The 18,624-nt window shown below is 54.1% G+C and overlaps 1 protein-coding gene across 5 annotated transcripts in view; it reads right to left on the bottom strand.

Moving 5' to 3' along the window:
- The window catches only part of Stat5b (signal transducer and activator of transcription 5B), a 33,096-nt gene extending 16,335 nt beyond the window's left edge, over window positions 1-16,761 (bottom strand). For 2 of the 5 annotated variants that reach the window (XM_063251550.1, XM_063251548.1), the window contains exon 1: window positions 16,420-16,761. In XM_063251550.1, coding sequence (XP_063107620.1) covers window positions 16,420-16,746 — 327 coding nt within the window. In that variant the 5' untranslated portion in view covers window positions 16,747-16,761. Of the gene's footprint in view, window positions 1-3,704; window positions 3,753-16,096; window positions 16,216-16,419 lie in introns of those variants that run through there. The other 3 variants (XM_063251552.1, XM_063251553.1, XM_063251551.1) reach the window with 3 other exon arrangements.
- Window positions 16,762-18,624: the final 1,863 nt, after the last annotated feature.

Raw genomic sequence — 18,624 nt, forward strand, 5'->3', positions numbered from 1 at the left:
GCAAGTTCAAGGCCACCCCAGCTGCAGTGTGAGACTGTCTCCAACAAACACGCATGCACAGAGTCATGAGGACACGGGGCCTGGCGGCTCCCCTGGTCCTGGGTCCCGGGGTAGCCCCGCAGCACGGCTCTGCGCTCCCCTGAGCTCCCGGGTGGCAGTGCCCGCCCCTGCCCGTGCAGCCTCGCTGTTACAGGAAACTGCAGCCAGCGGCGATTTCCTTCCCGAAGGTCAGCAGCCTGCGCCGCCCACAGCGCCCGCCTGCGTGCGCCCCGTGGGTTCCAGTAAAGCGCAGAGGAAAACAGGGAGCCCCGCCCACCTGCATCAGTGGGAGGCCTGGCCCGCGCCAAGCGTGCACTGTGACGGACTGGGCTGGGCCTGGGCCCAGCTCCACTACACGCATTGCACCCAAGTCCCCTCTAAAGACAGTAGAGTGAGCTGGAGGCCATAGATGCGAGCATCCATAGGTGGACACACAGCCAAATCAGTGTTTAGATTTCCTCTGCTTAAACTAAAGTCACAATAGTACCGCGCGCACACACACACACACACACACACACACACACACACACGCACGCACACAAGGGCACCCGAGGGTCTCACGGCTGCCACCACCAAGGCAGACACGGGGTGCACACATTCCACCCCAGCACTCAGGAGGAGGAGGCAGGAGGATTGTGGCAGTTCCAGGCCAGCCGGGGCTACTTGGGCAAGATCCTGCTCCACAAAACAAAACAAAAAAAGTGAATAAACGCGGACATGCAGGTCCTCAGGTGGGACGTGGAGAGACCAACAGAGAACAGAGAAAGCAGACATCAGACCAGCCTGCCGCTCTCTGGGCGGGGATCTCAAGCAGCTCAGCCCCAGCCCCCAGGAACCAGCACCTGTGCTCACCCTGCAGACCCAGGCGGACAGGGGCCCCGCAGCCTCCCACAGGAAGCAGGGCTGCAGCCCCCGCGATGATGCCTCTCGAAGAAGTGGTTCCTGCCTCTCTCTGTGGCGGCCGCCCCCTTGGGGGCTCCTACCCTGGGCACAGAGCTCTGCTGGCTCGTCACTTTCGGTTGTGGTGGGGCCGCAGGAACAGCGCTCTCTCTGTGACACCAGCTCTCACTCCAAAACATCAGCACTTTGGTGACAGGAGGTTTGGGGGTTTTTGTTTGTCTGTTTGCCCTTGGCACTGAGGGTGGAATCCAGGGCCCCTGCTCAGTCCTTCTGAAACTTATTTTTTTAAATTTGAGACAGGAGCTTGCGAATTTGCTCAGTGGCCCAGGTGGGGCTCCTACTTGGGATCCTCCTGCCTCAGCCTCCCAGAGTCTGGGGTGACAGCTGTGTAGCACCAGGCCCAGTGCAGATGAGAACGGTACAGGGCTCAGGGCAGAACTCCTGAGTTCATCACAAGTTCTGGGGCGTCCCAGAGACAGCTTCAAGATGAGCAGAAATGTCTTCACCCCTCAGCTCTGCTGTGCGCAGGGGCCCAGTCTGAAACTGGCCAACTCAGCCTTGGCAGTAAGAGATACCATAGTGACAAGCAATTTCCAGGGCTGGGCGAGGTGACGCAGGCCTCTAACCCCAGCATGGGAAGGCTGAGGCAGGAGGGTTGCTATGAGTTTGACATCAGCCTGGGCTACACAGCAAGAACTCATCTTAAAAACCACAACAAACCAAATGGAAGGAGGAAAACACCGAGGCTCCCAGACTGGGCAAACCCTTACCCAGAGGAGCTGGAGTAGCTGGGCCATTCACCTTGCAGCTCCCGGCCCGTCAGAAACCAGCCACGGCTCTTGGTGGTTGCAGGAGCGGCCGGGAGTAACCAGAAGTGTCCCGAACCTTGGCCCTGGCCACTCGTGGTCTGATGAGTAGTGTGACTTTTCTAGGAGGTGCGCCTGCACCCAGTCCCGGTGCAGTCTCCGTTCTCTGTGTTCCTGCTCACTACCAGCGTGTACACAGATCACCCAGGCTACGGTTTTCTAACGGCACCAAACATTTCCCACAGAGGGGCAGTGTCGTGGATACAGTGGAAACACAACTACCGTGGCCAGGCACAGTGGCACACGGCTGTGATCCCAGCACTCGGGAGGCTGAGGCAGGAGGATCACTGCTGGTTGGAGTTCAGCCTGGGATACATAGGGAGACTGTGTCTCAACAAACAAACAAACCAGTCCCCCTGGTAATTAGGAACTGTTAACATGAAATAACATAACCATACCATCCTGTTGTGCTCAGCATACCGGGAACACTGGTACCAGGGTCTCCAGCTCAGCAAGCCACACTGTGGTAGATGCTGCTCTGGGGGCAGGCAGCTTCTCAACAGTGCATGCAAACACATCGCTGGGAAATCTGGACAAGAACGTCCAGGGAAGAGAGACAATGTTTGTCTTTGGATCTTTGGACAATCTCTCACACCTTAGCTAGAGGTTGAATCCATGTGGTACTCCCCCCACCAACGCAGTGTTTGAATTTTTAAATTTTGTGACACAGGTAGCCCAGGCTGGCCTCAAATTGGTGCTGATCTTCCTGCCTCAGCCTCTTGAGTGCTAAAATCATTGGCCTGTGCCACTGTGCCTAGAGCTTCGTCCAATTTTTGTTAATATTTTCTGTTTGTTTGGTTGGTTTTTGAGACAGGGTGTCTCCCTCTGTTGTCCAGGGTACCCTCAAACTCTTGGCGATCCTCCTGCCTCAGCCTCCCAAGTACAGGATGCTCCGTGTGCCCAGCAAGCCCAGGAGTCGTTTGGCAAAGACTTGGTGCTCTGCTACCATAAGCTCACAATGTACCTGGCACTCTGGGCTGAAGACGAAAAGCAACCCCAGTTCCTGGGGCCCAAGACCAGGGAAGCCATCCCAGCTCCATTTCCTGAGCACAGCCGGGCGGGGCACACAGAGCCAGGCCAGGGAAGTATGGCTGGGCTGGCAGCTTCCTGCACCCTGTTGTTCTACCACCTCGGGGTCATGGGCTCACTTCCTGGCTCCAGGAGCGACGGACATGAATCACAGATTCTAGAAAGCAAAGGCTCTGAGACACCCAGCGCCAGACCCAGGAAAACATGGTCGCAAGCCGCACCGTCCAGAAATACGGTGCCATGCTTGTGGCATGGCCCACGGCGGCCTGGAACTCCAGACAGGAGTTACGCGGGCTTCAAGGACCCCAGAGAAAGCGGCTACCGGGCAGACTCCAACAGACAGGCTCTAGCTAGCTGTGGTCCAGCTCTTGGTCCAGCGCCCTCTGGGACCCACAGCCCAGCACTGCCCGAAAGCTCAGCACCACTGTCCACTTCCCAGGCCTGCTCCTCAGGCCTCTCTCCCACCGGGTCAGTGTTTACCATTCTGGCCAATGCGCCAGTGTCTATGCTTCAGAGAAGCCCGGCTATTTCTGCCCGCAGCTCAGGACCCACTGTCTCTCTGCCAAACACAGTGACTACCAAGGTCCGGCTGTCTCTGTATAAGCGACCCAGGAAGCCGAGAAGAAGGAGAATTTAGGAGGTGGGGGAGGGAAAGGCCAAGCAGGAGAAGGAGAAAGGGAGAAAAACATAATGCGACAGGAGAGAGAGAAAAGAGGCTGAGTCGGATGGCGCACGCCCGTGATCCCAGAACTCAGGAGGCTGAGGCAGGAAGATCCCTGCGAGGTTGCAGCCAGCCTGGGCTCCATAAAGAGATCCTGTCTCAAAAAAACAAAACTAACAAACAACGACACCCCTCCCCACCACACACACAGGAAAGAACCACATGTGTGCTTCGTTCCCCATGCAGCCTGCAGAGCCCGAGGCCCCACGTTGCAGCGTCTGAAGGCAGTGGGAAGCAGCCTTGAGGCACCGGAATCTTCCAGCTGTGTCGGCTCTGCACGCTGTGCCTGGAACGTGGAGAAGCACTCGTCTCGGCCATCACAGCACCAGCTGCTCAGCGTGGACTCAGTCACCTCAGTGGCCCCAGCAGCCCGGTGCCAACAGTGCTGCCGCTCTCCTAGATGGGGGTGTTTTATTTTAAAAAGGATGACACGGACGCCGAGAGGCAGCTGCATGTCCAAGCTGCTGTCACTCGGGGCCACCAGGAGCTCAGGTTGCTAGGAAACGCCAGGGGGTGGGGGCTGTGGAGCCACTTGGACAGATGCCGGGGTTTGCTTGCCATGGTGACAAAGTTCTGGAGAGGGAACGTGCGGGTGGTCGCACAAGTGTGTGTGTGTGTGTGTGTGTGTGTGTATCTGGTGCCTCTGAAATGGGCTCCCAGAAACAGCTACAATGGAGCCAGGCCTGGTGGTGGGCACCTGCCATCCCAGCCCTTGGGAAGCTGAGGCAGGACGATCGCTGAATGTTGGAGGCCAGTCTGGGCTCCACCTCAAAAACACAAAGACTCAAAAATGTCAAATGGGGGCAGTGATGCAGTGTAGGGTGCTGGTCTCTTCTGTGGGGCGCCCATGCCCATGGCACCTCCAGTATGCATCCGTCTGCCCTTTGACACAAACGAGGCCAGGTTCTGTCTAGGGAGCGTGTGACTCAGCCACGGTGACTCCAGGCCCAAAGCAGACGCAGGGCTTCCGGCTTTGCCCTCTGCTCCTCCCCACAGGAGGGACTCTGGAGGGAGACTCGGGAAGAACTGGAGGGCAAGCTTGTCCTGGGGACAGCGCCCCCTCCCAGGACACCAGGTGGGGTCCCTGCACGTGATGCTTAGCACTCCAACCTGGGCTCTAGGCTGGGTGCTGAGGCCGCAGCCGAGTCCAGGTTCTCAGCTTTCTCCTCCTGACCTCTCGGTCCCTCCGACCTGAGGGTGGGGGCTCAACACCGTCCCTGAGCTCACAGTCCCCATGCCAGCAGCTTGTTAGGATCACATAAACCAGGGCACCTGCTCAACCCTGGTGGGCAAACGCTGCTGGGCTTAGGGAGTGGTTGTTCGTGCCAAGTAAACCAGGGCCAGACAGGGTCCCCACCGTGCGGAACCCTCAGGGCTTCCACCCAGAGCACAGCTTTACTTGGAGGGACAACTCAGGCCCGCCAAAGTCCACGTCCAGCTGAATCCTTCACCTTTCAAAAGTCAGCTGGGCACGGTGGTGCACGCCTGTGATCCCAGCACTCAAGAGGCTGAGGCAGGAGGATCGCTGTGAGTTCAAGACCAGCCTGGCTACGCACCAAGGCCTTGTCTCAAAAACCAAACCACAACAACAACATAAACCGAAGATGACTTGCAGAGCCAGGCTGCCCGAGGCACTAAAAATATACCAAGCAGAGTTAAAAATTCACGAGGGCACCGAACTTCCCGTCCACAACACACGCACCACAGACAAAATGTAGGTCAAATCCCAGCAGCACATCGACCCTACAGATGAGTGGAACAAAAACACCGTAAAATCCTCTAGTGTGAGCACGTGTTTCTTGGTCCCATACAATGCACTTCTGTAAAAGCAACAGGAAAAATTTTTTGTTTTATTTTTAAAATTTTTATTTATTTATCTACTTATTTATTTATTTTGATATTTGGAGACAGGAGCTCACTCTGTAGCCCAGGCTGGCCTTTGAACTCATAAGAGACTCTCCAGCCTTAGCCTCCTGGGTGCTGGGGTGACAGGGGTGCACCACTGTGCCCACTTGGAAATTTCCTTTGGGAGGAGAAATTATGTCTGTAACTATCTCAAACTTGAAGCATCAACTTTTGTGTTTCATAAAGATGACCAATAGCTAAGAGCAAAGGTTAAGTCGAATTCTTTTTCATCAAAGCAAAAGAGAACCTGCCAGTCCCCGCGCAGATTTGGTGTACCTGGGATCCCAATACTCAGGAGGCTGAGGCAGGAAGGATCATCCTGAGTTCAAGGCCAGCCTGGGCTACACAGCAAGACCCTATCTCAAACATTCAAGGCGCTCACAGGTCCTGCCATCGGTGTCAGAGCCTGACAGTGCATCTCGACTGACAGAATTACCATTCTACAATCTAATTTTCCCAGCAAGGTAGATTTAAAAAGCCTAAATCCAGCAATTCTATAACACACAAATGGTGAGGCTCAGCCATCTGTTCAAAGAACACAGAACTCATTTGGAGCTGCCTCAAAAATCCACCCTAATACACATCAGAAAGGAAATCCTTGTAACCCTGCCGCTTCTGATTTACTCCCTGAAAACATCAATGATTCACATAAAATGCCTAGTACTTAAAGCAGGACGCTCTGTCCAGAGCACACTTATCAATGGATACAACAGACAAGAAGTAGATCTGGATGTGTGAGGACCTAATAAGGTGGGCACACGCCTGTCATCCCAGCACTAGGGAGGCTGAGGCAGGAGAGTTCCTGAAAGTATGAGGCTAGCCTGGGCTCCATCCCAAGACCATATCTCAAAAAACAAAAGTCCGCTCGGCAGATGGCTGCCCAGGGAGCTGGTCCCAGGAGAGGCCGAGGCCACCCAGTTCTACGACCTGCACCCCATGCTGTTGATAAGAGTGGCAAAGGTTTTACAAATGTTTGGGGATTAGTGTGGGGTGGTTATATAACCTATGAGCTGTGGGTGAACTCACCCTGAGCCCCGCCCCCAAATAACAAGAGCTGGGAAGACAGGTATGGGCACCACCCAGGATGGATGCAAGGTCCTGGGAGTGTGTATGTTGTCCTGGGGAGAGGGTCAACCGTTTGCCACCGGTTTTGAAAACTCTGCTAACCCTGAATGTTTCCAGGTCAAGCTACATTTTTAAAGAGCCTATCTGAGTGCAGGACGTGGTGACACACCCCTATGGTCCCAGCCCGTGGGAGGCTGAGGCAGGAGGACCAATGAGAGTTTGAGGCCAGCAAGATTCTGTTTTGAAAATCAATCAATAGAAACCATGGAGCAAGACTCTGTTTTGAAAATCAATCAATAGAAATCACACCAACTGAGACATGATTTTGAATGAAATGAAACTGCTACAGTTTCAGGAGGCAAAAGGGGTTACAGCCAGCAAGGGGAACGTAACCAAGACATCAGGAAACCAGCTTACTAACACAAGCACACCTGGGCAGCTCATTTAGAGCTCCATGTCTTCTAGTACTGTTTCTTTATCTGCACACATTTAATTAGCTATCTATAGATTTGAGCTTCAGAAGCACTAAGGGCTGTGTCCTAAGACAATTTTTTTCACGCTTTAGTGTTCCCCAAGCCAGCTTAAAATAAACATTCTGGTATCGGAATCAATTACAGGGCCTGATCCAGGATCAGGCAGCCTTTTATAAGTAATCAAATTTTGCACAAAAGGAATAGACTTGCCGGGCTCAAGACTCTGCTTTAGAGCTGTGACTGTGTTTGCTGTTGTGCTCCGAAAGTCTCCCAAACTTTGGCCTGGAACTGATTTTTGTTTTTTTCCGTAAAATCCTTACCATGGTACAGCATGTGAAAGTCCTGGCTCTGGTTTACCGAGGAGCTGAGTGGGAATTTAATTAAGGATGAAGGCAGAAGGAAGACACCCACGGGAGAGCCTTCGGGGTTCCTGGGCCAGCTCTGTCCAGCTGGCAGCCCCAGGACGTGTTTAGAGAAGTCCTGAAGTCTGACTAACACAATCACACGGAAAGAAATCTACAACGCTTTCAGAGGCATCATCATGAAAGAGAAAGTAGCTCAAAAACCAAGGCTCGGTGTACGCTGGATCAACTCGATGTTCAGTGCAGCAGGGGGCTGAGGCACACAAGATCTAGTCCTTTTTCCCAACCTGAAGAAGCAGCAGGGGTTGTGATACAGGCTTACAACACCAGCTACTCCAGCGGCTGAGGCAGGAGGATCCCAAGTTTGAGGCCCGACCTGGGCAACTCGGTGGCTTGGTGAGATCGTTTCTTAAAACATTTTTGAGGGTGGGGAGTGGGAAAGACCTGTGCTCAATTCCCAGTACTAGGGTGGGGGAACTCCACTAACTGCAAACAGAAACAGCAGCCTTTCCATTCTAAGGCCAATCAGCATGCAGAAGTCACTGACACAGCTTTCTTCCTGCCTTTCCCGGGCTCTCTGCACTCGAGGCAAGCTAGCACCGAGCTCCATGACTCTTTACATTTTTATGTGGTGACCGAGTCTCCCTACGTTGCAAGGGCTGGCCTTGGACTTGTGACTGTCCTGCCTCAGCCTTCTCTGAGGATCGTATCATAGTCATGAGCTGCGGTGTGGGGCTGTGTCATTGGTTTTATTTCTAGTTTTTTCTTTTTTTTGGTACTGGGGATTGAATTCACAACCTTGAGCTTGCCAGGCAGGCACTATGTCACAGAGCTAAATCCCCAGCCCTGAACACTATTTTATATATTATTGACCATTTGGTTTTTTTTCTTTTGGTCATTTTCTTACCATAGGAACCTTCATTCTCTTGCTACCTATATAAATTACGTATGTACTAAAAATATTGCCTGGCGTGACAGCTCATGTCTATAATCCCAGCACTCAGGAGGCTGAGGCAGGAGGATTGTTACAAATTTGAGGCCAGCCTGGACTACACAGTGAGTTCAAGGTCAACCTGAACTACATAGTGAGACCCTGTCTCAAACAAACAAAAAATAGTCGCTATCCCTTACCAAATATAATAAAAGTTTTGATTCTGTCGTTTACCTTTGGGTTCTGGGATTTTTACACCTGTCTGCACGGAACAGTGTCTCCAGAGTTATTTCCTCAAAGCTCCTTTTGTCTGCCTCACTTTCCCAAAGGGCCGGGAACGCTAGGTCCAGTTCCAGCCAAACTGGACCTCTCTGTGCTTGGGGAGCACGGACTTCAAACTCCCCCACTTTTGAGGGGTTTCACATTTGCAGGGCAGTTAGAAAACCCACACTGGAGGCAGGAGGCCGCCCAAGCACCCAGCGCTTTAAAACTCTGGGCTCTGCTGAGGTCTTGCGACACCCAGGGTCACCACCCCAGCGAGTGGATCCCAGCTGCGTCCTCTGGAGCCAAATATTTTCTAGTTTGTTTTGGTGCCTTGGACAGCGGGGCACAGCCAATCTCTGACCGCGTTACACTTTTACTTGGTCATTCAACTCCCAGAGAGAGAGGCGCATCCCTGCGACACAGCTGTGGCCTGAGAGTCTCAAGGCAGTTTCCCAACTGCACAGTAACTGGAGAAGAAGGTAAAGAGACAGGCTGTGGGCATCCCAGCCCTGCCAGAGAGCTTTGACACTTCTCAAGGCGAGCCCCCCAGCCCCAGCCCCCTATAATTGTCCCTGACCTTCTACCAGAAACAAAGCCTGAGCCACATGGAAACTCACCAAGTGAACCGTCATCTTGCACAGAGCTGTAGATTTCTAATTTACTATGAACCTAACAAAATGACCAGGGATGCCAGGCGTGGTGGTGCACGGCTGTTACCCCAGCTCTCAGGAGGCTGAGGCAGGACAATCACCACAAGTTGGAGACCAACCTGAGCTCTAGAGTGGCTATAAGGCCAGCTTGGACTGCATAGTAAGACCTTGTCACAAATAAAAACCAAACTAAACCAAAACAACAACAACAAAGACCAAAAGATTTCTAGAAATATTAAACAAAAAAAAGCCAACATTTCTGAGCGAACACTGCCTCTTTAGATTTGCTCTGTAACAAAGCTGACCAAGCCCAACACTGGACAGTTTTACAGATTCAGTGTTGGACAATTTCTCTTTCTCTACGAGGCCATGGCATTTATGAGTGGACCTCACTGACCACATGGCCCCGAGCTGGAGTTTTAAAACCTTACTCTTATAAAAGCAGGGCCGGCCCCAGCCGCAGGCTCTGCACTTCAGACAACACAGGATTTTTACAAACTTTTTGATTCACCTGCACCTGGAAGCCTGGAAAACCCCATGGAAGGCTTTAAAATTCACCAGACATAGGAGGAAGGGAGAAAGAAAAAAAAGCCACCAGAAAAGCAGCCAAGGCGAGGGCTCCACGCGGCCTGAGGAAATTCTGAGCTGGAGGCACCTGGCCTCCTCTTTCCACTGAGGTGGCGTCTTGTTTCTGTCAACAGTCATGGAGCAGAGCGCAGAGCGGCAGCCCTGGTCAAAGGTGACAGGTTGGCTGTCCTGGAAGCTGACATCCTCTGTTTGTTTGCCCAAGTCTCTGCTCCAGGCCAGGGGTTTTCTCCTCTGTGACTTGGGCTCTGGATTTTGAATCACTACACTTGAGGGTGGTGAATTCTGTCTCTAAGATTTAACATAACAATCCACTCCCAAGGGGAACTACTGAGAAAAGAATCCTCAAATGGGAAGAGAAATACAGTTTTGTTTGTTTGTTTTTGAGACAGGGTCTCACTAGGCAGGCCTTGGACTCGCTATGTAGCCCAAGCTGGATTCCCAGGCAATCCTCCTGCCTCAGCCTCAGGAGTGCTGGGATAATAGGCATTCAACTCCACTCCTGGGTTTAAAACACACATTTCTGATCTTGTCACGTCTAAACACAGCAATTGGCTCAACTGTCTTAAAAATAAAGTAAAAACCTGATAAATCTGTTTCAGAAATCACAATTAAAAAGCCCTCCTAGGGGGCTGGAGGTTTAGCTCAGCGGCATAAGCGCCTGCCTTGCAAGCAGGCAGTCGTGAGTTCGATCCCTGGTACCAATAAAAAGGAAAAAGACCAAAAAAAAAAAAAAAAAAAAAAGCCCTCCTAAACAGGTTCAATGAAACCAGAACAGGACCATATACCCTGCAAAACCAAGTTGTAGACAAAATGCCCCAGACACTGGAGCCCTCAGTATAGACAGTCAGGTGTGGTGGTGCACACCTGTCATTCTGATACTCAGGAGGCTGAGGCAGGACGATCTCCATGAGTTTGAGGTCAGCCTGGGCTGCACAGTGAGCTCAACCAAATGTCTTCTCCCAGAGGTACAGCTGTTCACTGGCTCAGGGTGGTTAAGGATGTATAACCGCAGGTATGTTCGAGTGTGTAGGATGGAAAACCATATTACTGAGCTTTTATTGGATCACTGAATGGAACTGTGTACAATGTCACTGTATGAATGTCCACTTTATATGCTTTAATTTTGTAATTTGGACAACTGTTTCTGGGAAGATAATATGTAACCTATCAACTGGTGATTACTTACTGTATATTTTTTTTCTTGAAATTCTCTATTACTTGTACCCTTTTACTGCTTTGTTTTTTCATGTCCTTTCTTTATTTCTCTTTAAATTAAAAAAAAAAAGATGTAGTCTCTAGAGTCCACTCTGTTTGGATTTGGATCCAGCCTGTATGACCAGTAGTGACCAGTACTGTGACCTTGGACAAGTGACTTAACTTCTTTGGGCTCCTCTGGGGACCCTGAAACATGGCGAGGGCTGGGAACAACCCCCACAGGGCACCTAGCAAGCGCACAGGGATAAACAGGCATGTTTCAGTGATCTTTATGCCCTGAGGCCCCGGCACACCGTCTCAAACTCTGGGTATGCATATAATCTTTAAAATTAACTTCCTGGCTGGGTGTGGTGGCACACACCTGTCATCCCAGCAACTCGGGAGGCTGAGACAGGAGGATCTCAAGTTAGAGACTGGCCTGGGCCACACAGTAAGTTCAAGGCCAGCCTGGGCTACATGGCCAGACCCAGTTAAAAAATTTTTTTCCATTCACTTCTTTCAAGATGGCATGGTAATTGTCACATGGGTGATGAGAGTGTCTGCCGGGCGAGGCCCAGGTTGAACTCCCCTGCTAAATAATTATTTCAAGACAGATGATGGCTGTGGTTCTTACTGGTAACTCTGGCTTGATTTCCTATATGCAAAGAAATCCCCTATGGGGGAGGCAAGCGGCACTAGGAAACACTGGGGTCTGTCCCGTTCTGCTGGGCTGCTGAGTCCACGGTCACCGACTCACTCCGGACACAGGGCGTGGCGCCCGGTCCCCGTGTGCTTCCCCTGCCCCTTGCAGCCTCTGCTCCCCAGTGAGAGAGGAAAGTTTTCATCTTCTGAGAATCTCATCACCCAGGCTCCTGGTCTGAGTAAATTTTACGAATGAGTCAGGCCCAGCCTTCCCGGCAGGCAGTGGCCTAGGCACACCGAGAACCTGAGGCAGGAGGAAGGGACAAACCGTGGCACAGGGCTGGCCACCGGTGTGGGCCTCAGGGATGGAGCCCTGTCCTGAGGGCCGGGGAGGAGATGGAGCCTTGGGCAGTGCCCTCGGGGCTGGACCCGGGTTCCAGGTCCAGCACCTTAAAGGGGGAGGGGAATGAGCATTTAAAAGTTGTCAGGAAGGGCTTTGTTTCTCCCGCATTTGTTTCACCTCCATACCTTACATTTCTGTTTGTGTTTTTGGGTTTTTTGGGGTATGTGCGTGTGAGAGACAGGGTCTCACTATGCAGCCCAGGCTGGCTTGGAACACTTAGTGATGCTTCTGCCTCTCAGCCTTCCGAGCGCTGGGATGAACGGCTGCGCCACCACACCAGCTCCTCGCTGTCCTGACAATGTGTGTGGCTCTAGGTAAAGTCAGAAAACCTGCAGCCACTGCTTCGGATGTGAGGGGCTGCGGTCCAGACCCCGACGGCGGCTCTGCAAAGCCTGTTTCAAGGCTCGTTCTCTCTCTCCGTCTCTGTCTGTGTCTTTCACTGTCTCTATCTCTGTCTCTGTCTCCATCTCTCTGCTTCTGTCCGTCTCTGTTTCTCTGTATCCATCTGCCTCTGTCTGTCTGTCTCTCCATCTCTGTCTCTACCTCTGTCTCTCCATCTCTATCCCTGTCTCCATCTCTCTATTTCTGTCCATCTCTGTCTGTTGCTCTGTATCTGTCACTATCTCTGTCTCTCTCCTTCTCTGTCTCTGCCTCTGTCTATCTGTCTCTGTCTCTCTCTCTCACGGTGCACTCCATCTTCCCGGTACCGGGGAGGAAGCCGCAGCACCCCTCCTCTGCTAACCATGCCCCTGGTGCTGCAGTTGTTTTCAGGTTTCTCTGGCTGCCTAAGCTCCTGCTTGTCCCGCAGCTGCTGCCAAGCAGGGCCAGCGAGGCCCGGGACAAACCACATACCGCCTCGTGCAGCTGCCTTCGGGTGCTCAGAGACGGCGCCCGCGGCCAGAAAGAAGGCACCGCATGGGCCTAATTTTGAAAATATAAACAGGAAGCACCCCCACCCCAATATTACCTTAAAAAAAAGGAAACCGAACCCTGCAGAGGCAGCCACCTCCCGAGGAAGCCATGGGTGTGACTCCAGCTAACAAAGCAAGCACGTCCCCAGGCCTCAACTGCAGGCTAAGGTGTTGCCTGCTGCCCCTATACGGCACCTGCCAGATGGGCGCTCAAGGATGGCTCGGGTTGGGCGCTCGAGGACAGCTCAGGTTTGCTCTGGAAGCGGGGACGGGCACTGTTCTCACATCAGCAGGAAAACTTAAAAGCCTTTCTGCCACTGTGACCTTGGATCTCCACGCACAAGAAGCTGTCAGGTCTCTGGAAACTGGGGCTTAAAGCTGACTTTCTCATTACCAGAAATAAGCATAAAATTGTTGATTGCCAACACTGGGGGGGGGGGGCGACAGTTCTGATTTTAGAATAACTTTATTTACAAAATCCAGATTTTTAAAAATAGTCCTTTAAGCACCAGACACATTTGGGACAGTGATACCTTACTTGTTTTGTTTGTCTGTCTGTTTGTGTTTTTTCCAGACAAGGTCTTGCTAGGTAGCCCAGGCTGGCCTCAAATGCATGGCGGTCCACCTGCCCCAACCTCTCATGGGAACAGTGAGACTTTAGAGCTCCCTTTTAAACATCACTTTTATTTGAAAATTCCAGAGCTTAAGTCTTTGGATAGTATAGTACATAGTCAAGAGGATATTCTGAAGGACTCAGGAACCTGGACTAGCCAGGTAGCTTTTTAAAAGAATAAATTTCAAATGCTAAAAGAAAATGAAAATTAAAAGAAAAACTTTTAAAAACTCACGAAAATGTTTTTTTAGAAGATTTTTCTGCTATCTTTTGTAGGAATACTATGATAACCTATATTCTATCTTCCCATACCAGGGGGAAATGCATGACTAACAGAAAATCCACACACTGGTGAATACCTCTACGATACCCACAGGCCCTGTAGCCTTGTGGCCAGCACAGTTAGGGTTCTTGCGATTCTAACTTCACCTCTAATCTGTGCTTCACCTCGTCATCACATCTTCCTTTTTTTCATTTTTTTTTTTGAGATTGGGTCTCACCACCCAGCTCAGGCTGGTCTCCGATTCGAGGTGATCCTCCTGCCTCAGCCTCCTGAGTGCTGGGATCACAAAGCATATGCAGACCACTGGGCTCCCCAACCTGCACCACTGCAAGCCCGAGGGACCCCGGACAGCATGTTCACAAACAAGCCCAGATTACCAACGATCTGAGCCCCCACGGTACAATTTGACAAAAGCTAAAACAAAGGAAGCACCCACACACACAACGCTCAAAGGCATCGTCAGTCCCCAGCTGTCAACAAAACAAAAACAAAACCCACAGGAAAGGAGGAAGATAGGGTAGGAAGTGAGGCCGGAATCCTGATGGTGTAACCCAGCACCCTACGACGTGCTCCTCCCCCGGCCCGTGCCGCCCAGCACACACTTGAGGACCGGGTGGGCCCTGAACCTCTAAACATGACCTGGCCTGTGCTGTGTGCAGGGGTGGGGAGCAGCGGCTGATCCGGGTGCGGCCAAGGGTCCAGGGCCTCTGACTCCAAGTTACGCAAGGGCCGAGTGGCTGTGATAGGAATCGCCCTTCCCTCACACTACAACAACAACACAGCACAGCAGGACAGCTCTGCATGTGGCTCCAGGCCTGTGCCAGACCCCTGTGCAGGGGGCGGTGGCAGAGAACCTTCCAGCAGGCAGTGGGCAGCTGTGATTACCCTGGACGTGGGGCCACCGCGGGTACACCTTATTCAGGGCGCTCGACCTAACACCTTAGGCCTCCGAGAAACGCTGACCTCCAGGACCAGGAAACCCCAATCCTGGCACGCTCATGAGGCAGGGTGGGGACCCCACCTGAAATACCCAGCACCCAGCGGCCTACGTCCTAGTGGCTGCTGAAGGAAATCAGAGAAACAAGAGACACCAAGCAGTTCGGTCCCCTTCCAGGAACTCCAGAAACTCAGAAGGAGACAATGGGGCCATGGCGACCAGGAGTGAAGAGCCCTGGGCGGAGATGCCAGCGACAACCTTACCGGAGAGGGGGGGACCCAAGGGCCCAGCAGCCGGCCCATGCTTAGGCACCTGAAGCACCCCTCAAAACCCCTGGGAGACCAAGGACAGGAGGATATGACTGCTAGTCTGCTCCAGGGCCACACACATTCAGGTTGCTTCAGTGACCAGTTTTGCTGGGCTGGCATCCAGGGAGAGTGGGATTCCCAGGGAGCAGAGCGAGCCCCCCGCCAGGTGCTTGGGGGTGGAAACTCAGGTCTCTTTGTGGCATTAAAATCCTCATGGTTTCTACCACTCCTGGCGTCCCGCACACCACACGAGTGCTTGGGTCTCTCCTGTGTTTCTGCTCTCTCCATCCCTGCTAGCTGCAAGTGTCCAAACACCGGTCCGGCCCAGGAGAACCCCTCCACTCCCCACCCCAGCCTGGGGCCACTTCTGTGCGCTTTATCCCTGCCTCTAAAAATAAAATGCAATGAAATAAAGAACACCCTGCCCAGCATGGCAGTGTGGGACCAGCAGCCCCGCCACAGCAGGTTCTGCTCCCTGTCTGAGTCCTTATAAGGTGCTGGTTCCTAAGCCTGTGGTACCCCATCCCACAGGGCACCCTCAGGCTCATCTCGCCCTGGGGAGGGGGCACAGGCACCTTTTTGTGTGTGGGGGGGGGGAGACTAAGGGGACGCAAGGACTCTGGCGCACTGGAAGAGGGAAGGGACAGGAAGGTGCCAGGTGGTGGACAGAGGCCCCTTTGCCCTGAGGGGTTCAGCGCTGGGTCTAAATCCACACCGCACACCTGTCGCAGCCCGCGCACGACCCTCGAGCCCCTCTGTTTCGGTCCCCCAGAACCTGTCCCCCAAGGTTCTCGATCACCCAGGGCTCCCAATCGCCCAGGGTCCCCAATCTCCATGGTATCCGATCGCCCGGAGTCTCTGATGGCCCAGGACTCCCGATCCCTAGGGTCCGGATCACCTGGGTCCCCGATCCCCAGCCCCCCACGTCCCCGCGGCCGGAGCGAGGGCGAGACCAGGGCTCAAGACCGGGCTCGGGTCCCGGTGTGGTGGTCCCTCGCCGTTGCGCTCCTACCTGGCCCGCCCGGCCCGGCCCGCGCCGCTCCTGGTCCCGCGAGGCCGCGATCCGCTCGGCCGGGCGCGCGCCCGCTCCGCGCCAGCGCCGCTTCCTGGTTCCGCCCGCGCGCGCCCGCGCCCCACAGAGCGGGCGGGGCGAGCGGCGGCCGGAGACCGCGACACCGTGCGGCGACACCGCAGGCCGGGCTGGCTCCATGCGGCGGCCGCCACCCGGGAGCCCCGCACCCACGCGGCGTGGCGTGAGCGGCACTGACCCCGCGGGGCCTCGGATCACGTCCGCGCGTGGGCGGGCGGCCGAGTCACCCTCGCCCCCGCTCGTACCCGCTGGCGCAGTTTCCCTGGCAACGCTCGGGGCGCGCGCTCCAGGCTCTGGGCTGCGCGGCCGTCGCCCCTCGCCTGCAGGTGGAGCCCGGCGGGCTGCGGCTCTGCGTGGGCCTCGAGGTGCCCGGGATCGGGGTACCGGGGGCCCAGTGTCACTGCGCACGCGGGCTGCGCTTGCCCTGGAGCCGCCCCTCCCCGTCCCACCCAGCCTGGGCCTGCACCCTCTACAGAGGGACAGTTTCTGCTCACCCTGCCCCTGCCCCGGAGGGTGCACAGCTCGCCTTTCCCTGCAGGGCCCCCCACGCTGCCCAGCTCATCACCCCACATCTCTGCGGTGTGCTGGGAATGGAACAGACAAGGCAGGAACAGCACAGGAAATAAGAGCCTGAGGTCTAAAATCAGACTGCGCACCCTGAGCAGTTGTGACCTCGAGTGTGTCTCCTCATCTGTGATAATGGTGATGGTTTCTACTTCACTGTCGGGAGCAGGGTGTGGGGCCTCATGCTTGTAATCCTAGCATCTGGGAGGCTGAGGCAGAAGGATCACCACCGATTTAAGGCCAGCAAAGGCTACCTAGGGAGTTTAAAACCGGGCTAACCTATGTAGCAAGAGCCAGTCTCAAAAAAAGCAAAACAAAACAAACCCCTGTAAGTACTATATTGCTGTTATCTGTTACCAAAAGCTGGGCATGCCTGTAGGCCCAGCCTACTCTGGAGGCTGAGGCAGGAGGACTGCAAGATTGAGCCCAGCCTGGGCTACTTGCAAAACTCTGTCACAAAAAATGCAGACTGCTGGGTGTGTAGGTTCAGTGATAGAGCACCGCTGGGTGATATCCCCTGTGCTACCCCAAAAGGGGGGATTGACTAGGACTGGAGTCAGTTCTCAAGGCTGCTGCCAAGCAGCACCTACAGTCTGCCAGGGTGGACGCCCAGGGGTATAGCAGGTGTGCCACTTGATTCTTCCAAAGATCAGCAGGTACCAGGGAGACCCATCTAGCCAGCAGTTGGCACAGCCTCAGCAAAGCAGAACACTGTCGACCAGAGGAGGATGCAAGGCCCCATGCCCACTCTTGCCCACTGCCTCAGTGAGGAGCTTCTTCTTAGGGTCTCACAGGCCTGGGTCCCTAAATCTAGGGGACCCCAGCTGGAGATACTACACAGGAGTACTAGAAAGCAACTGAACAGAAGCCAGGCTCAGTGTTATGTGCAGTCATCTAGCACTGGGGAGGCTGAGGCAGGAGGATCCTCACACATTTGAGGCCAGCCTGGGCTACAAAGTGAGTTCAAGGTCAGCCTGAACTACATAGCGAGATCCTGTCTCAAAAACCACAAGCCAGGAATATAGCTCAGGGAATAGCCCCTGCCTAGCAGACATGAGGTCGTGAATTCAATTCCTAGGACCAAAAACAAAACAAGAAAAAAGAAACTAAGCAAGAATCTAGGACCCAGGAGATCCAGAAGGCTCTTAAGGGAAGAAGCCACTAGTCCTGGCTCAGACCTGCACAGTGGGGTTTCCCTGCCTCATTCTCTGCGGGGACCCCATGCTGCAGAGCGCAGCTAGCCTTGTTTCTGTCTTCCCTCGCCCACTGCCAGGGGCTAGGAGGCAGCCACCTCCTGGGAGCACAGCTGAAGCCACAGCTAACCGTCCCTCCTTCCAGGGTTGGCTCCAGTGCTCCCTCTGCCACCCCTGAGTGCCAGGAGCCCAGCTGTCCCCAGGGCCACCTGCTGCACACGAGCCATGGAAGGGCATCATGGGTGCTCCACCAGCTCAGGGCCCTGGAGGCGTGGCCAGGAGGCCAGGGAAGTTTAGCAGCTGGACAGCTGAGCCCAGGGCCCTAGGCAGCGGACTTGGGAGCAGTGCAGTCAGCCCCGCTTACAGAGCACCCTCCTTGTGAGACCTCCACCACCTACAGACCATAGCAGGGCTCAGCTTCCCCTCGAGTGCAAGCCGCCACCTGCACACATCAGTGTGTGAGGTCTGTCTGGGGCTCACCTGACCCCCAAAACAGCGGGTGCCCCTCCATGAGGGACACAGGCACTGGAGTGAAGCCCACTCTCCCTCGTCTGTCCTTCGGAACCGAGTGGAATCCAGCACTGTGTGTTGCCTGTGGGAACACTGACGAAACGCAGTTTTTTAAAAACTTAGTGAGCCAGGCATGGTAGTACACACCTGTCAGCCCAGCATTCAGAAGGCTGAGGCAGGAGG

This window comes from Cavia porcellus, unplaced genomic scaffold (assembly GCF_034190915.1).
Source record: "Cavia porcellus strain 051 isolate PalLab524CR breed Dunkin Hartley unplaced genomic scaffold, mCavPor4.1 scaffold_6, whole genome shotgun sequence".
Classification (NCBI taxonomy): Eukaryota; Metazoa; Chordata; class Mammalia; order Rodentia; family Caviidae; genus Cavia; species Cavia porcellus.